Source organism: Chrysochloris asiatica, unplaced genomic scaffold (assembly GCF_000296735.1).
Source record: "Chrysochloris asiatica unplaced genomic scaffold, ChrAsi1.0 scaffold00005, whole genome shotgun sequence".
NCBI classification, from domain to species: domain Eukaryota; kingdom Metazoa; phylum Chordata; class Mammalia; order Afrosoricida; family Chrysochloridae; genus Chrysochloris; species Chrysochloris asiatica.
The window spans coordinates 12,792,261-12,810,201 of NW_006408523.1; the positions used below are offsets into that span (position 1 = coordinate 12,792,261).

General features: G+C 39.6%; 2 protein-coding genes across 2 annotated transcripts in view; one reads left to right on the forward strand and one right to left on the reverse strand.

The window, feature by feature from the left end:
• The window catches only part of UBAC2 (UBA domain containing 2), a 226,999-nt gene that overhangs the window by 193,135 nt on the left and 15,923 nt on the right, over positions 1–17,941 (reverse strand). The window contains exons 4-5 of the mRNA XM_006832061.1: positions 15,680–15,799; positions 15,022–15,131 (exon numbers count right to left, since the gene is read on the reverse strand). Of these exons, the coding sequence (XP_006832124.1) occupies positions 15,022–15,131; positions 15,680–15,799 (230 nt within the window). The remainder of the gene's footprint in view (positions 1–15,021; positions 15,132–15,679; positions 15,800–17,941) is intronic.
• On the forward strand, positions 6,895–7,890 carry GPR18 (G protein-coupled receptor 18). The gene has a single exon (XM_006831977.1). The coding sequence runs from the start codon at positions 6,895–6,897 to the stop codon at positions 7,888–7,890; it is 996 nt and encodes a 331-aa protein (XP_006832040.1).

Here is a 17,941-nt window from a genome sequence, read left to right on the forward strand (position 1 = left end):
TCTATATATACACCTACACTTAAGGAGCTCTGGGAGTGTAGTGGTTACGAGTCGGGCTGCTAATCTCAAGGTCAGCAGTTTGAAACTACCAGTGGTTCTACAGGAGAAAGATGTGGCTTTCTGCTCCCATAAAGGTCTACAGCCTCAGAAACCCTATTCAGGATCGCTATGAGTCAGAACCAACTCCACAGCACATAACCACCATCACCACACCTACACTTGCTGCACTCGCATATGTCTTCCCACAGAGATATATGCATACTCTTCTAACTATGTAACCACATACTTTTTGGTTGCTGTTACTTTGTTGTACATGAATATGCTATAGCATTTACCAAAGATGTCCCTTTGTCTTATATTTTTCTTAGTGTCTTCAGTTACTCTTTTCAAGCTGTGTAAACGTCACCATCATTTGTATTGGCTTTCCCATCACTAGAATGATGCATAGTGCCTACTACCTAGAGTGTTCCCCTTTGCTCCTCCTCCTTCCAAAGTAACCATCAGAGAACTTTTCTTTCTATGTGTGTATCTGTTCCTTACTTTTCATAATATTGGGACCATACAATATTTGTCCTTTTGTGACTGGCTTATTTCACTGAACATAATGTCCTCCAGATTCAACCATTATGTTTCACGGACTCCTCATTATTTGTCATGTTGTTGTTGTTGTTAGGTGCCATCGAATGGGTACCGACTCATAACGACCTTATGCAGAACAGAACGAAACACTGCCCAATCCTGGGCCAACCAAACTACTGTTGCCACGCTTGAGCCCATTGATGCTGCCACTTTGCCAATCCATCTTGCTGGGGGTCTTCCTCTTTTTCTCTGACCCTCCAACCTTACCAAACATGATATCCTTCTCTAGCAAATGGTCCCTTCTGACAATATGTCCGAAGTATAAGAGACAAAGTTTGGCCATCTTGGCCTTCAAGGAGCACTCTGGCTGCACTTCTTCCAACACAGATCTGTTGGTTCTTTTGGCAGCCCGTGGCACTTTCAATATTCTCCTATTGTTCATTATTTGTTATAGTTGTATAATATTGCATCGTATGGATGTACTACATTTTGTTTAGTCATTTATCCACTGATGGGCACTTAGGCTGTTCCCATCTTTTTGCTACTGTAAGTAACTCTGCAATGAACATTGTTTTGCATGTCTGTTTGTGTCCCTGCTCTTATATGTTTCTAGGATTCCCGGATGATAAGGCATTCCTATTTCTAGTTTTTTGAAGATGCACCATACCATTTTCTACATTGGTTGTACCATTTTACAGTCCTACCAGCAGTGTGTGGCATTGTAGGATAAGCACTAGACGGTCAACTACAAAGGTAGTTCAAACGTATCAGCAGCTCCTCAAAAACCCTATATAGGGTCACTATGAGTTGGAACCGGCTCAACGACATTTAACAACTACAACAATGGAAAAAGAGGGAGTGCAGTGGCTCTGAACAATAAACACTGGGCTGCGAACTACAAGGCCAGTGGTTCAAATCTACCAGCCACTCTGCGAGAGAATGACAAAGTTTTCTTCTGCCTAGATTACCTATGCAGGGTCACTCTGAGTTGGAACTGACTCAATGGAGGCACGTAACAGCAAAAACAACAAGAATGGCTAAAGATCACAAGCATCTTTTCAAGTACTTGCTGGCCATCTTTGATACATGCCCTTTGCTTAGTTTAGTATTCTGCTTAGGTTTATTTTGTTGCTGAGTTTTTGAAGCTTTCTGTATATTTTAGATGCTGTTATTGTTGTTATTAAGTGCCATCTAGTCGGTTCCAACTCATAGTGACCCTGTATAGGGTTTTCAAGGAGCGGCTGTTGAGTCTGAACTGCTAACCTGTAGTTCAAACCAACCTGTGGTCCAGTGTTTTATCCTACAGCACCACACCAGGACTCCATTAGACCCTTATCCAGTAGATCATTGCTAAGGAGTTTTTTCTTTGTCTGTAGGTTAGTTTCTAGTAAAGTCTTTTGGTAAGCATAATTATTTTTAGGAGGTCCTGGTTATCTAAATTATATTCTGTTGTTTGTGCAAAAAGTTATGTTTAATGGGTTATTTATGCTAAAAATTAGGTCTTCAAATTTTGTTGCTATATATCCTACGAGGACTTTATCATTTTACCTTTAACATTCAGGTCTTTTATCCATTTTGAAATTGTATTTACGCATGGTATAAGATATAGATCCTGTTTTGTTTTTCTGCAATTTGTTGTTGTTGTTGTCAGGTGTCATCGAGTCGGAACCGACTCATAGCAACCCCATGCACAGCAGAATGAAACAATGTCCAATCCTGGGCCAACCTCACTACCGCTGCCACACTTGACGCCATTAACTATGTCACCTGGCTGATCCATCTCGTTAGGGGCCTTCCTCTTTTTCTCTGACCCTCCATCTTACCCAGCATGACATCCTTCTCTAGCGACTGTCCTCTCCGGACAATGTGTCCAAAGTATGAGAGACGAAGCTTAGCCATCCTGGCCTCCAAGGAGCACTCTGGTTGCACTTCTTCCAAAACAGATCTATTGGTTCTTTTGGCAGTCCATGGCACTTTTAGTATTCTCTTCCAACACCACAACTCAAAGGCATCAATTCTTCTATGATCTTCCTTATTCACTGTCCAGCTTTCACATCCATATGAGGTTATTGAAAACACCATGGCCTGGGTCAGGTGCACCTTAGTCCTCAAGCTGCAGTTTAGCCTAAATTATTTGTTGTAGAGATTGTTTCCTCTCCCACTGAATGGACTTTGACCCTTTGTTGAAAATCAGCTGTCCGTAGATAGATGCATTTACTTCTAGATTCTTAATTCTGCTTTATTGCGCTATGTATCTGTCACTGAACTAGTACCGTTGTGATTATTGTGGCTACATAGTAATATATGGAGTGCTAGTGTGGCGCTGGAGAGTAAACACTGGACTGCTAATCAAAAGATTGGCGGTTCAAACCCACCAGCAGCTCCTTGAAAACCCTATACAGAGTCACTATGAGTCGGAACCAACTTAATAGCACTTAACACAGCAATATGTAACTTTTTTTCAGACGAACTACTATTTCATTTCATGTTCTTTTTAAACTAACAAATCATGTATAACCAAATATTAAAATACTTATAATTTTAGGACAAGCAAAAGAGATTTCAAATAGAAGGTAAAGAAGTTGATATAATTAGACAGGCAATGGTTCAGCTGCTCAGTCTGAACTGTCACTTCCCTTTCCACTGGTTTCATTTGACTTCCTTGGTTAAAATACTCCTAATATACATGGTATTTCAGTAAAGATTCCCAGCACTTGCAAAGACTTGTTAGGCAACAGAAATTACTTCTTCACTTTCATAAGACAGTAAAGAGAAGAGAAGTACTGGACTTAAAATATGAAACAAAATTAAAGTGGGTGATGGTGGTGGACATGTGCCATGGAGTCCATTCTGACTCATGGTGACCCTGTACAGGGTTTCTGACGCTGTAAATCTTTACGGGAGCAGAAAGCCTCATCTTTCTCCCACAGAGCAGCTGGTAGTTTCAAACTGCTGTCTTTGCATTTAGCAGCCCAACCCACTATCTACAAGAGCTCCTTCTAAAGTAGGTATATGCATATGAAAAGCAGAAGTAAACAATACAGGGTATCAATTTTAGCCATTTGGAAATGTTTAAAGAGTAAAATGTGGATATTCTGTGATTTTTAGGTGCTTTGTCTAGGTGCTAGCTATGTTTAGAAGTGTCTACTGAGTACTAGGCACTAAGCTAAACACTTTGGGTTTCTCTGATTTAGAGTTTAATAATCCTATTGACGGGTATTATCTGTATTTTAATTGTATAGAAACTAAGAGGAACCAAAGATCAGGCAGTTAAATAACTAGATCATGTTAAACAGCTGGGAAAGGGAAGCAGCAACAAAGCAGCTAAGCTCGGAATCTTGATTTAGTCATCATCAAATCCCATTCTTTTTCCACAGATAACGTAGAGAATGTGCATCAAAGTCCACAAAATGAAGTCGCTTTGCCCTTTTTGGACGATTCTTTTAAATATATGCATCATTTCGAGAACAGCTTATGCTAAACATGACTTCATAAACAAATCATTTGTGAAAGGAAAGAAACCACATCCAGGGTAAAGTCATGAGTTAAAAAAAAACCCTTATTCTGAGTACTTCCTGAAAGAGAAGAGGGGAACCAGTACTATCATCTCCTTTACCTAGTGTTACATTTGAAACAACATTTTAAAGCAACAGAGCGCTAGAGACAAAAATAATATGGAGTGTTGTAAATGTATCATTTGTACAAGGAGTTATTTCAGTACAAGCTATCCAAGGCGAACTCTTTTACAGAACTGGGCAAACTGACAAATGAACATCTCTGTGAGGGACAAGAGGTAAGCAGCATTTAATTAACTTCATCATAGATAATGGGGTTACAACGAAGGCTTCACTTACTATGGATTAAAATAATTGCTTTGTTTTAATAAGATTAACATAACTGAAACCATGTTGGTGAAAGATCTTCAAATGAATTTTACTGTCATCTTTCCATATTGTTAATATGATTCTTCATTTGTTTTCAATATTGTTTTCCATTATTAAATGTATTTTTTTTCTACATATCTAATTAGGGTTTGCCATCACATGGTTCCAACTGCATTGTTTCATAAAATGTACTTAAAAGTTTTTAAAGGGGGGTGAGGGGACCACAGATAATCGTCTTTTAAAATGAAGGTATGAACGCTAATGGCTTTTCAGTACTTTTCCAGAAAGGTTTGTGTGTACAGAACACAACCTCTACTGGTAATGCATTTAACACACAAGCATTCCTCATATTTTTTTCAATCAATGCAAGAGCTGGTGGCAAATATGCTACGTAAACAGAAGCTTGTGAAGAGGGTGGATAGAGAGTGTTCTGATACAATATTAAAATAAAGAAAAAAGAATACAAAGTTTAATTTGCAGTACAACTGCAGTATTAAAAAATACCACTGAGAGTTAAAAAAGAGTCGAGCCTCTAAAAGCTTCCTCCTCTCTGTGATACTAGAGATTTAACTTTTCTGTGCAGCATTTTCATCATTTGATAGAAATTAATATTCTAGTCATAGCAATAGCTGAACGCTATAATTAAATGAGCCTTTTAAATATGCAGAATTGTATTCCAAAATCTTATTTGCCCTAAATATTTGGCAAACTAGATTTTGGTTTTGGGGGGCAAAATAGAGAAAGGAAGGGAGGAAGAGGAGCGGGGGGGCTATGCCTGTCCACAGCAGTTGTCTAAATTAATTCGTAATTACCAACAGCACATGACGCCACTGATCACCTGCTACCGAACACTCCCACAGTCAAGAGAGCTTCAGGGCTGAATAGAGACTACAAACCCAATCTGCAAAGTGATATTGTTTAAGGGAAACTTTTCATATACCCCCATATTTCAAGGGCAGCCAAAATTTCATCCGTTTGTACTGTCTATTTCTGAAACCGCTGTTGGCACTGCAACAAAGGTGTTGGAAATTGAGCACCAAGGGATCAGTGGTATTTATGTAAAGTGGCAACTAAATTCCTTCCCTTTAAAAATAGACATTTTTTGGGTAATGGGAATTAGATTCTGCATACACATCATGTAACTTCTTAATATTTGCCTTTGATCTTCCTTTTCAAAGTTTAGTTTGACAAATAATACTTAAGTTTCTCTAGGTAGAGTGAGGGTATGAAAAGTTATTATACTGACAATATATTATGAATCAGCATCCTTAGGAACTGTTGTTTTCTGGGTACCACTGCAGCAGATGATATCAGCTTCTTGGGCCCAGATAAACCCAATCTGGAAAACTCGATGGGCAGTGCTCTCAACTGTGCATTATAAAAATGCTCCCTTATTGCTCTAAGTGTTGAGTTCTTGACCTAGAGACTGTGGTATAAGACAAAGCTGTTTCTAGACTTATGATCATTTATAGAGAACAGAAGAGTCTACTTTGAAAGAAAAGTTTCCCAACAAAAACACACAAACAAGAAAGGTTTAATGGCTAACTATGCAAGGTTCCTTCCTTTTCTCATTCCATCAACTCAGCAAATATTTACAGAGTACCTACTATGTGCTCAAAGTAGTAGGCAAAAAGAGAAAGTTTTGGACCTCAAGTGAAAATCTCTATGAATATTCCCTGATTAACCAGTTGTGTTAAATTATTTTTAACCTTTACTAGTTTTCTAATGCATATTTTATATATTGGTTATATTTAATGAGTAAAAATTAATTATTAGGACCTTGATATTCTGTGTTACAAAATGTTTTAACAGAATGAAGATGCTAAAAAGAGGCAAACTATTTTATAACAATCAATTCAGAATGGTGGTCTCCCAATTCACCCAAATCAAAGAATGCTTATTATCAGAACAATTGCTACTAATTTCACACTACAGAAACAAAAATCATGAAGAGAAAGGGAGAAGGGAAGTGGGCAGAGGGAGACAAAAATGAGTAAATGTGTGCTCTATGCTACTCCATTTTTAGAGGTTGGCAGTGTTTCACTCTGTTGTGCATGAGGTTGCTAGGAGTCAGTACCAACTTGATGGTCCAACTAACAACAAAATTAGTAATAGTTACTAATGGCATATATTAATAATATACAATATCTGTGTATATTTCTTAACAGATATTGTTGTGATTAGGTGCTGTCAAGTCAGTTCTGACTCATAGCAAACCCTATTTACGACAGAACAAAATACTAACACACAAATATTGGCTCTCAACAATAAACTGCTCTCAAAATTTATGTTCACTGACATGCCCAGCTTAGTGTGAGAACTCTGTCTTCACAGTTCAATGTTTCTCTATATATGTGTGTATTCCTTCTATATTTTTTAACTTTTTTTTTTTTTTCAGTTTCTAAGATCATGTCTACCAACAAGATATAAGATGACCACCCCAAGCAATCGAGATCAACCTATTGTGACCAACAACTCACATCCAGATGAATACAAGATTGCTGCCCTTGTCTTCTACAGCTGTATCTTCATCATTGGATTATTCGTTAATGTCACCGCATTATGGGTTTTCAGTTGTACCACCAAGAAGAGAAATACCGTAACAATCTACATGATGAATGTGGCATTGCTGGACTTAGTATTTATACTGAGCTTACCCTTTCGAATGTTTTATTATGCAAAAGGTGAATGGCCATTTGGAGAGCACTTCTGCCAGATTCTTGGTGCTCTCACCATATTTTACCCAAGTATTGCTCTGTGGCTTCTTGCTTTTATTAGTGCTGACAGATACATGGCCATTGTACAGCCAAAATATTCCAAAGAGCTGAAAAACACAAGAAAGGCTGTGCTCGCGTGTGTGGGAGTCTGGGTAATGACTCTGATGATCACTGTCCCCCTGCTATTTTTACATAAAGACCCAGACAAGGCCTCCATCCCTGCCACGTGCCTGGAGATTTCTGACATTATCCACTTAAAATCCATCAAAGTATTGAACTTCACTCGACTGATCTTTTTTTTCCTGCTTCCTCTGTTCATCATGATTGGGTGCTACTCGGTCATAATTCACAGTCTCTTTCATGGAAGGACATCTAAACTGAAACCGAAAGTCAAGGAGAAATCGATCCGAATCATCCTCACCCTTTTGGTGCAGGTATTGGTGTGCTTTGCGCCTTTCCACATCTGTTTTGCTTTCTTAATGCTGGCAGGAGAGGAGAGTGGCTACAGTCCTTGGGGAGCCTTCACTACCTTTCTCATGAACCTCAGCACCTGCCTCGATGTGATTCTCTATTACATTGTTTCAAAACAATTTCAAGCCAGAGTCATTAGCGTCATGCTGTATCGCAATTACATACGGAGTGTGCGTAGAAAGAGTTTTCGATCAGGTAGCTTACGGTCACTAAACAACATAAACAGTGAAATGCTCTGATGAACTGGAATGTTTGGTGTATTTTTTCCAATCTCTTTAAAAATTACTTCATAACTACTCTAGGGCCAGGCAGAAGGATATTTTGTATGATATTAGCACATCCTTTCTCTCCTGGAGGCAAAAATAAACCTTAAAAAACTCTTTTTGTGGGATTTTACTTCTTTGTGGAAACATTCATTTAGTGAATAAACTCTTTTTATTTTTAAAAGAAGTGGCTAAAATTACTGGGTTGGGGTTGGATTGTAAAGGCTTTGAAAGTAAAGAAAAAAACCAACACATTGGAGGTTCTACTGCTAGGTTCATTGTATAAGTGATTTCATCTTCTCTGCTGCTGTGACAGGCAAGGTTTTGTGTCAAATTGGCCAGCATTCTCAGTAGTTCGGTAATTAAGATGTAGTTAACCCCCATGATGATATCCAATATAATGTAATCAACTCTATGATGAGCTCTGCTATGAGCAGCCAATCAGCTGACAGGAGGTTTCCTCAGGGGTGTGGCCAGCTTCCTATATATTGGACACTGGGACAAAGCTTTCCTGCTTTCTGGGGGATCTGGAGCCTGCCTCGGGCTCACCATCCGATCTCCAGTTCTCGAACTTGAGTTTGTGGCCTACTTTATTACCTGCCAATCCTGGGAGGCATCAGCAGCCAGCCATCTTACCTGCCCGACCTGCCCGTCTGCCATCTGACCTGCCAATCTTGGTTCATCTGAGCCGCGGACTTAAGACGTGCCCACCCGTACAACTGTGCAAGCCATTTCCTTGACATAAACTTGTCTATTCTCTGACATAAACTTATCTAATCTTTAGAGAACCCAGCCTAAGACAATAGCCCTAAAAATTATACAGTTGCTGTTGTTAAGTGTCATCGAGTCAGTTCCAACTCGCAGCGACTCTGTATCGGGTTTCCAGGGAGTGCCTGGTAGATCGGAATCACCAACCTTGTAACAGTCCAGAGCTTAACTTACAGTGCCAAACCAAGACTCCAAAAAATGTAGAGAGGCAGTGAGTAATCCAAGTATAAAGTGACATCAGGAAATGGAATTTGAGAGAATTAACTTGCTCCACATCACACTTATCAGTGGCAGAGATAGAATCACTACTTTGGACTGTCTGATAGCAAAGCCCTTCCCAGTATTTGAGGGTGCCTGATGGCATCTCAGAGAAGTCTTATCTTTATTCTGAGAGGAATGAGAACTCACAGACTTTTACAAGAAGACCGGCACAGGCAGTCCTAGTACTGTAGAAAGTTTATGACCTAGACTGGGTTCTCTAGAGATGCTGAACAAGTAAGAGAGAGAGAGAGAGAGATAGGTAGGTAGAAAGATAGATAGGTAGACAGGTAGGTAGATAGACAGATTAGATGACAATGAGCAGAATGCAGGATCCAAAACAAGCCAGCACGCTTTGCCAGAATACTCACAGATATTGGATGCAGATGACATCCCCAAGAAAACTCCTCTTACAGATGACTAGCTGATAACAGCAAATCACATTATGGAAGTGATTACATTATCTTACATCATAGAGAATCAGCCAGTCCAATGACTGTCAAACTACTGAATCATACATAACCTAATCAAAGTGACATGTGATATTAACCATCACCTTCCACACCTATACACATCTCTCCTTCAACCATGAATAATCTCTAAGTGAAGATCATTGTAAGGTCAGACTTGTGCCTAACGTGAAACAACTACCATATGTTCAACTGCACATGCACTAGCCCCATTCATAACTTATATTTGATAAGACTGAAGAGTAGGTAGATGTATTGCCCCAGCAGCAACATTCCCCATCCCAACACTGCCACAGTGGTGGCTTTCCTGTACAGGTAGGAGCGACCACTGCCCTGTCCTTCCTGGGTCATTGAGCCAAAGAGTCTTTCTGGCGGATTCTAGGTGCTCTGAAGGGGACAAAGATTGGGTTGCTGCCTGGCAGGAATATTTCAGCAAAGAACTGAGGTTCCACGTGATAAGAAACTAGGAGGAGTGTTCACAGTATACTTGAGGAAAGAATGAATGCAGTGTGGTTGGGCGATGGTTGGAGAAAACTACAGAAGGCGGGAAAATCTGAGCAGACCCAGGATAAGCAGGAGTTCCCCATGGCTGTGGGGTCAGAAGGACATTTCAGAAGAAGAAACAGCACCATGAGTAGAGTAATAGGGAGGCAGGGAAGGTTTTTTAAAATGTTGAATAACTGAGACATTTTCTCATAGAAGTGGTTATCTGAAATTTCCAGAAGTTCCCACCTACCACATCCCCCATAAAAGGATTTTGTTTTAAAGTTCATGTTGGGAGTTTTGGGAGGGAGGAAGAATGGTGGAAATGGGTAGTAGGAAGGGGAGGGTCCAGTTCTAGAACAAAAGAACCCAGGTCATGTTAAGAAGACAAGCCTGGATGTGCATGTCAGCCTCCATCCTCTGTCCTCCATCCATCCCTCTATCTCTCCACCTGCCAGTCTTTCTGAGGAGTGCATCCATGGGACCACAGGTGGCCACCTGGAGCCATGTGCTGCTCTGTGAGGCTCCTGAGAGCCCAGCCTGCATCACTGCTCTGATCAGGTGCTGGGTCAGACAGGACAGAAATACATGTGGTTGACTCCAGTCCGGGAAGGTGGAAGCTAGCCTACCTCTAGACAGAGTCTCAGGGTGTGTGCTCGTCGTGTGCCACTTCATCCTGTGCTACAGACAAAGACACAGGACTTCTGACAACAAATACCTTCAGATAACAAATGGCAGCTGAGTGAGTGCCACATTCTAGGCACTTAATTTGATAACTCTGGAGTCTTGGTGTGGTGCTACAGGATAAAGCACTAGGCCGCAAGGTCACTTTGAACTGCAAGGTCGGCGGTTCAAACTCACTAGCCATTTCTCAGAATTCTTATACAACAACAAATACGATAAACAGTGCAACAGGGGAAGAAAGAGAACAAAAATATTTGTTATTATTTTAAATATACACATAAAACAAGGAAGAAATACTCATAACAATTACAGTCCTTGTTTCTGTAACTGGTCACGCGATTGTAGCTGGTATTTAGAACCACCTTTGTCTACCATACATTCTGTTTTTCCTTCGCTCTCAGCAAGTATCTCAAATGATCATGGTTCTTTGCTAGGTGGGCTTATCCAAACCTTCATTCCTGAAGTGTAGGCAATTCATAGTCATGTCGGAATTGGGTTGCCATAGTGTTCCATTAACTTAAACCACAAGGTAAGGTAGTACTAACACTAAGAGCTGCCCGAAGGGACTGCCTGTATTCTACACAGACACTTCTTTACCTCCATCATGTGATATCAATCTGATTTTCCTTGGTGATCAAGATTAATCACACCAGTTAATATGATAACTCCTTAATCTGCCTTTTAATACAGAGGCATGAAGAGCCCAAAGTGGCTGGGTGCCACCCTTAATTTCAATTGCATCAGTGTTTTGTGTCCAGGTCACTCCTCCCTTTGGAACTAACACCTCCAAATCCACAGAGCACAGCGTCATGGAACAGGAAGTAAAGCTTTGCCAAGTGGGTCACAAGGGGTAATAGTGAGAGATACCCTTCCCATTTCCACCCTTGATTCCTGGACCCATAAATCTGGGTTATGGGAGAAACAGCACCACGTACTGGATGTAGTTTACAGCATACACAAGGGAGCATCAAAAAGTTAGTGGAAAATGGTATTAAAAGATAACAGAATTTTTCCAAGAACTTTTTAAAGCCTCCTCTTACAACTTCAGGGAGAACACTGCTCCAACCCTGCAAGATATTGTCACCCAGCTGGTGCCATAATTATACCTTTAGAGGTCAGCCTATCATTCTATCAAGCCAATTGCTTCAGGATGATGGAGAATATGGTAAGATCGGTGAGGTGAATTTCATGAGCATGGGCCCACTGACACCTCACTTGCTGGGTCCCTTGATCTGAGGTAAAGCTATGTAGGGTGGCAGCATGAAGATGGATAGAACATTCTCTAAGCCCATGAATGGTAGTTTGGGCAGAAACACTGTGTGCAAGGAAAGCCAATTCATATTTAGCTTAAGTGTCTCCAGAACAACATGCTGCCCTTTCCATGGTGGAAATTAGTCAAATACAATTATCATGCCACCAAGTTACTGGCTGATCACCTCAAGAAATGGGATCATGGGACGTCATGTTAGTCTCTGCTGTTCGCCAATTGAGCACTCAGCAGTGGCTGTAGCCAAGTCAGCCTGGACTGGGTGGAAGTCTGTGTTACTGAGCCCATGCACAACCGCCATCCCTGCTACCATAGACCACAGCCATTCTGTTCATAAGCCCACTGAGCAATGACAGGAGTAGCTGAGAAAAGAGGCTGATGGAATCCACAGAATATGCCATCCAATCCAAATGATGGCTAAAATCCTCTTCTGTCGAGAAGAGAACATTCACATGACATCTGAATATCTTCACTTCTTTGTCTAATTCAGAAAGATCACTCCACATTCCTCTTCCCCATACCGCCTTGTCACCGATTTTCCAATCAGATTCCTTCCAAGTCCCTGATCAGAGCCAAACCATTGGCCACAGTCCATGAAACAGTATATAATCACATATCTGGACAACTCTTCTTCCAGGCAAAATGAACAATCAGGTACACTATTCCAAATTCTCCCCACAAGGAGGATTTCCCTTCAGGGAGGTCCCAGAAAGAGTCATCTGTAAACCAGGCACGAGCTGTCTCTTCCTCAGTCAACTGAGTCCAATGAACTCCCTATGAGGCCAAAGGTGAAGACTGGGAGATGGAAGGCAGTATGGCAAGAACGGGGGCCAGGCATTTGGGCCACTTCCTCGTGCAACTTATTTGTGCGTTGAGGTCCTGTTTGAACCTAATCTTGTGTACATCACTTCCATTTCACGATGAAGCGCTGCTGTACACAACTAAGTTTATGACTCTGAGGGTCAGACAATACTGAGTTCATGATGAGCAGCTCTGGCTGCATTGTGACTTGAAGGCCATGGTTAAACCTCTACTAAGGCCCAGTAACAAACCCAAAGCTGTTCTTCAAAAGCAGACAAGTCATCTGTAGAGAATGGCAGAGCTGTACTCCAAATTTCTAAGGGTCTACGCTGTGATTCATTAAAATGGGTCTGCTAACCATCATCTCTATCTGCCACTGATACTTCAAGCACCACTGGATCAGCTAGAACTGGGGAAGTCACTAGAGGAGGGAGGGGTTCAGGGCCCCACTGGCCCCACTGTGAGACAGACCTAAGTTAATATTCTGAACTGTACATACTCCTACTCTGACTGGTGCCACAGTTAGGGTTTTGGAATCTCTGAAGTAATGTCAGTTCAGAGCCCAAAAAGGTCTGATTATTTCCTTTTCCCCAATGAACAATCACTCTCATAAAAGGCCCTAGATCCCTCTGGGAAAGGAGCAAGAGTATACATTTGCGGCAGTATAATGGGATCTTTTCTCAAGGAGACTCAGCCTTCCCTTCATTCATTCTATAAACTGGCTCAAGTCCAGTGATTGATTAAGGTGCCATGGCTAGCCTCTGGCAATTAAAATTACACTGCTGTTCATTTGACCTAGAATTCTTCCACTTTACAGAGCAAATAAATATTTAGACTTCCTATCTATTTTACTCCTAGAGACACCATAACTAAGTAGTCAATGCCATTGTTGTTGTTGTTAAGTGCCGTCGAGTCGATTCTGACCATAGCAACCCTGTATAGGGTTTTCAAGGAGCAGCTGATGAGCTCGAACCACCAACCTTGTAGCTCAAAAGACTTTACAGTCTGACACATTAGCCCACAGCACCCCACCAGGATTGTACTCAATGCCATAGGTCCATACAAATCAGACTTTTCTGATTACTGCTTTGACTTTACTGTCCATTATAGTAACTATGTCCACCTTGTCTGTGAATCCAACATGATATACCCACTTCAACATGTCGATCTCTCTAAGTTTTGAGATACCTTCTTCGATGGCATATCAAGGCAGGTCCACCAAGGCATTTCAACGTCACAGAGATCATCACTTAAACCAAGCTTCAGCAAACCAACCCAATAAACTGATCCGATGTGATCAGCCTCCATTTTCATATAATGTCAATCTTTGTATAATGACTTGGTCTTTGGAACCGAACCATGTCGGTTAAGTGGTGCATAATTACCATGAATCTAAGTCAGCAACAATTTCAAGGCAATTATGTCACATAACTTGATCAGTCTCCATTTCAATATTATTCAGAACCATTCCTTATTAAAGCAGCTAAGGGTCAGCACTCATGCCAACTATAATTTGGTTGATCCCTTTAAAGGCATCTATAACATCATAAATATTACCAATTCAACTATGAAATTAGGACATAAATTATATTTGTTAAGTAGGGGTCCAAAGAGAATTTGAATTAAGATAAATACAATCAACCAATAGTTCTCAAAAACTATCATTAAAATTCAAATAACACTATAGTACACAGAACTTTAAAAACCTATATTTCATACTATCTCATCTCCTAAATACAGCCCTATATTCTTAATTCAGAAATTATTTAAGGTTATTGATTTGTGCTAACAACTCTGCTCTGAGATAGTAGTTATTTCAGGTAATATACATCCATTCTCTTTTGTTTTGCTTTTCCCCTAAGAATACAACACAATTTGAGAACATATATTCTGAATTAGGTTGGCTATAAAATTTTAACTTATATACTTACTTTGTGTTACCTTTGGTGACAGTACACAAACAATATCATTCTTTTTTTAAAAGCCTTCTTTAGAAGTTTAACTTCAAATTATTTTGTTTCCTAAACTAACATAATGACCTTATGTACTGTGCTGTACTGTGTTAATTTAAAAATTACAAAACAAAAGTTTACTATAAAAACAAATGAAATTAATTTTATCATCAGGACCATAATATGAGGTCATTAAGAAACTGTCTAAAATATGGATTTCAGATCAGGAAGACGAGTCAAAGTAAAATTGATTTTGTATCAAGAACATAATGAAAACATAAGCATAACCTGGACTTTTTTACACACAAGATCAATTTTACTAGACCTGAAATTTTAAATTACTCTTTTACTGATCCTCATGTGCAATGATGCCTTAGACGCTTTAAGTCGTTTTAAATGAAGCCAATCTTTAAGAGCTACTTACAATCCAGAAGGCAAACTACTGGCTGCGGTGATACCCAATGAGACCTGCATAGCTTCAACCAGGATGAAGTCAAACAAGGCTGACAGAACCCAGGAACCCAGCAAAAAGGACTAGACAATAAAACAGGAGACATTTATATAAACGAGGCTCCAAAAAAGGAAACTTATTTATATAGTTTGAACCAGCTACATATATTTTTTTTAAAAAAGTTTGTTGCTATTAGAACAAGTTTGTCAGAATGAGGGAATAATAACTTATCGTTCAAGTACATTAATTTCCATAGTTTCTAAGTGTGTTGAAGATATAACATTTACAGTGCCATCATTTTTAACAAGTTAAACAAAAATCACTAAGCAAAATAAGTGATTCGAAGTTTATTAAAATCAGTCCTGGTTAAAAATGTTACTACTCATTCACATTCAATATTATTCAATTATTATCATATTATTTTGCTATGAAAATGGTTTAAATTTTTCTTTTTTTTCTTTTTTTTTTTGCTAATATCCATGCTCCAAATCAGATCTAGGATCATATACTTTAAAAGAATCATAAATAAGAACACTAGCTCTAACAAAAATAAGTCTATTTTAAAATAAATTTTTAAGAGTTTTTTTTTCTATAACCTACACAGGAAAGGCAGAACACATTAAAAACTTACTGCAAATTTTCTGCTCCCATATCTTCTTTCAAATATTCTAAAATTATAAATAAGCAGACTACTGCAGAAAGTATCTTTCAAATCAAGGCAGATTACTCTTCCACATATCAACCTCCAAATCTAGATGGGATTTAAAAAAAAAACAATAAATCAAAGTTCAAAACTGCTTAGGTTTCTTCTTTAGAAAATTTACTGTATTTATTTTATATGGCTTATTTGTTATATTCCAATTTTAAGCAAAATATTTATATGCACACAAAACGAAAACTACATTTATGTTTTCCAGAAAATAACCGCTCAAGTCTTCCATTAAAAAAAATTCCTACAAAGCACAAAGGCTAATTTTTAAAGTTTTGTTTATTATAGTAAGAAACTGTATTCTCACTAAGATAACACAAAACTGACTATAAAACATTTTTTAGGATTGTATTTACTATGGGGGTGGTGGTGGTTGTATTCCACTGAGAAGATTCCAACTTATGTTGTTGTTGTTGTTGTATTTAAGTGCCTTCTAGTCGGTCCCAATTCACAGCGACCGTGTATAGGATTTCTGATGCTGTAAATCCCACGGAGAAACTGGTAGATTCGAACTACTGACCTTGGGTTGGAAACCCAGCTCATAATCTGCTAGACTAGCAGGACCCCTTTGTACTTATCATAAGATAAATATTTTAAATTATACACAACAGCTAGAATGAAATGCTATGAAGTATTCATTTTTAAATTGTAACTGGAAAATAATTTAGTATAAATCCAAAAATGTGCATTTCTGAGCTTAAATTTTAACGATCAACTTACTTTATAGCAACGGTATGCTACTGTAAGATAAAACACTGGAACACAAAGTTGGGTTAAACCACAAGGTCAGCAGTTCAAACTCACCAGCCACTCCTGGGAAACCATATTTGGCATCTCTGACTCAGAACCGACTCGATGGCACTTAACAACAACAACATTACTAAATATAAGGAGGCTTCAAAAAGTTCATAGGAAATACTCCATTTTTTCTTAATTCTGTTTTTCAACAAACTTTCTCCCTCAGAAACTCTCTGATTCTGTGGGGCAATGACAGTGAAGCTTTGGGTCAGCATGTGAGACAATCAACATCATCAAATGAGGTGACATCTGTGAGCAAACTTTGCAAGTAAGCCATCAAACACTTTACAAATGGATGTGATGTCACCTTTGTGGAACAGCAGATTGAGAAATAATGGGAGATGGTCCTGAGGCCTCCATCACTACATTATGTAATAATGAAACACACGGACTCGACTCAGGAAAATCAGAGGGGTTAAAGAAGACTGTTGTTGTTGAGTGCGGTCAAGTCCATTCCAATTCATAGAGACCCTGTATAGGGCTTCCAAGGAGCGATGGTGAATTTGAACTGCCGACCTTGAGATTCAACCACACTGTGGTTCAATGTATTGTCCCACAACACCCCATTCAGGACCCCAAAAGAAGACTATGATGATGAAAATATAACAAAATTGGGTTTGTAGAACCCCATTGGTTGGATGTTGGTTTTGCATTTTTCCAAGTTAATGAAAAACTGGTAGGTAGCTACTGGCACTGTGGATTAGAGGTTGGGCTTCAACGCTGGCGGTTAAAATGCACCAGATGAGTCACAGGAGTGAAATGAGGCCATCCGCTCCCATAAAGATGTACAGCCTCAGGAACCCGATAGAGCTGCTACAAGTCAGAATAGACTCGATGGCGGTGATTTTCTTTGTGTGTTAGAAGGTGGGACATTTAAAAATAACCTGTGTTTTATAACTACACTCAAGTCCACAAAACCTGGAAAACATAGTTTAAGAATAACCATTGTGGTAAACAATACCACAGAATACCAGGTAAAACAGATCCAGGGCAGAGCTCCAAAACTCAGAACCACAGAGATAGGAATATTTAAAAGGTTCGAAGGCTTATAGCTATTGGAACTTATAGCAAAAGTAAGAAATCGCATACTTTAGAATCTGCCGGGCTTGGCTCGGCGGACGGGAGCCGACAACTTGGGCGAAACCACGCGGCAAGACCAAGCGGGGTAGCAGACACACCTGGAAAAATGCCCTGGGAACCTCAGAGCAAAGGTGGACAACCCGCTTTGTCTGTTTTGTTTTGCTCTGATTTTTTTTTTTTTTCTTTGTATCTATTCACTGCCCCCCACCCCCACTGTTTGAGTACCTCCATTCTGGTGACTAGAGGGACACCCCCTCACCCTCACCACTGGTGGGTTCTTCTGCCACACATGTGCATACATACACT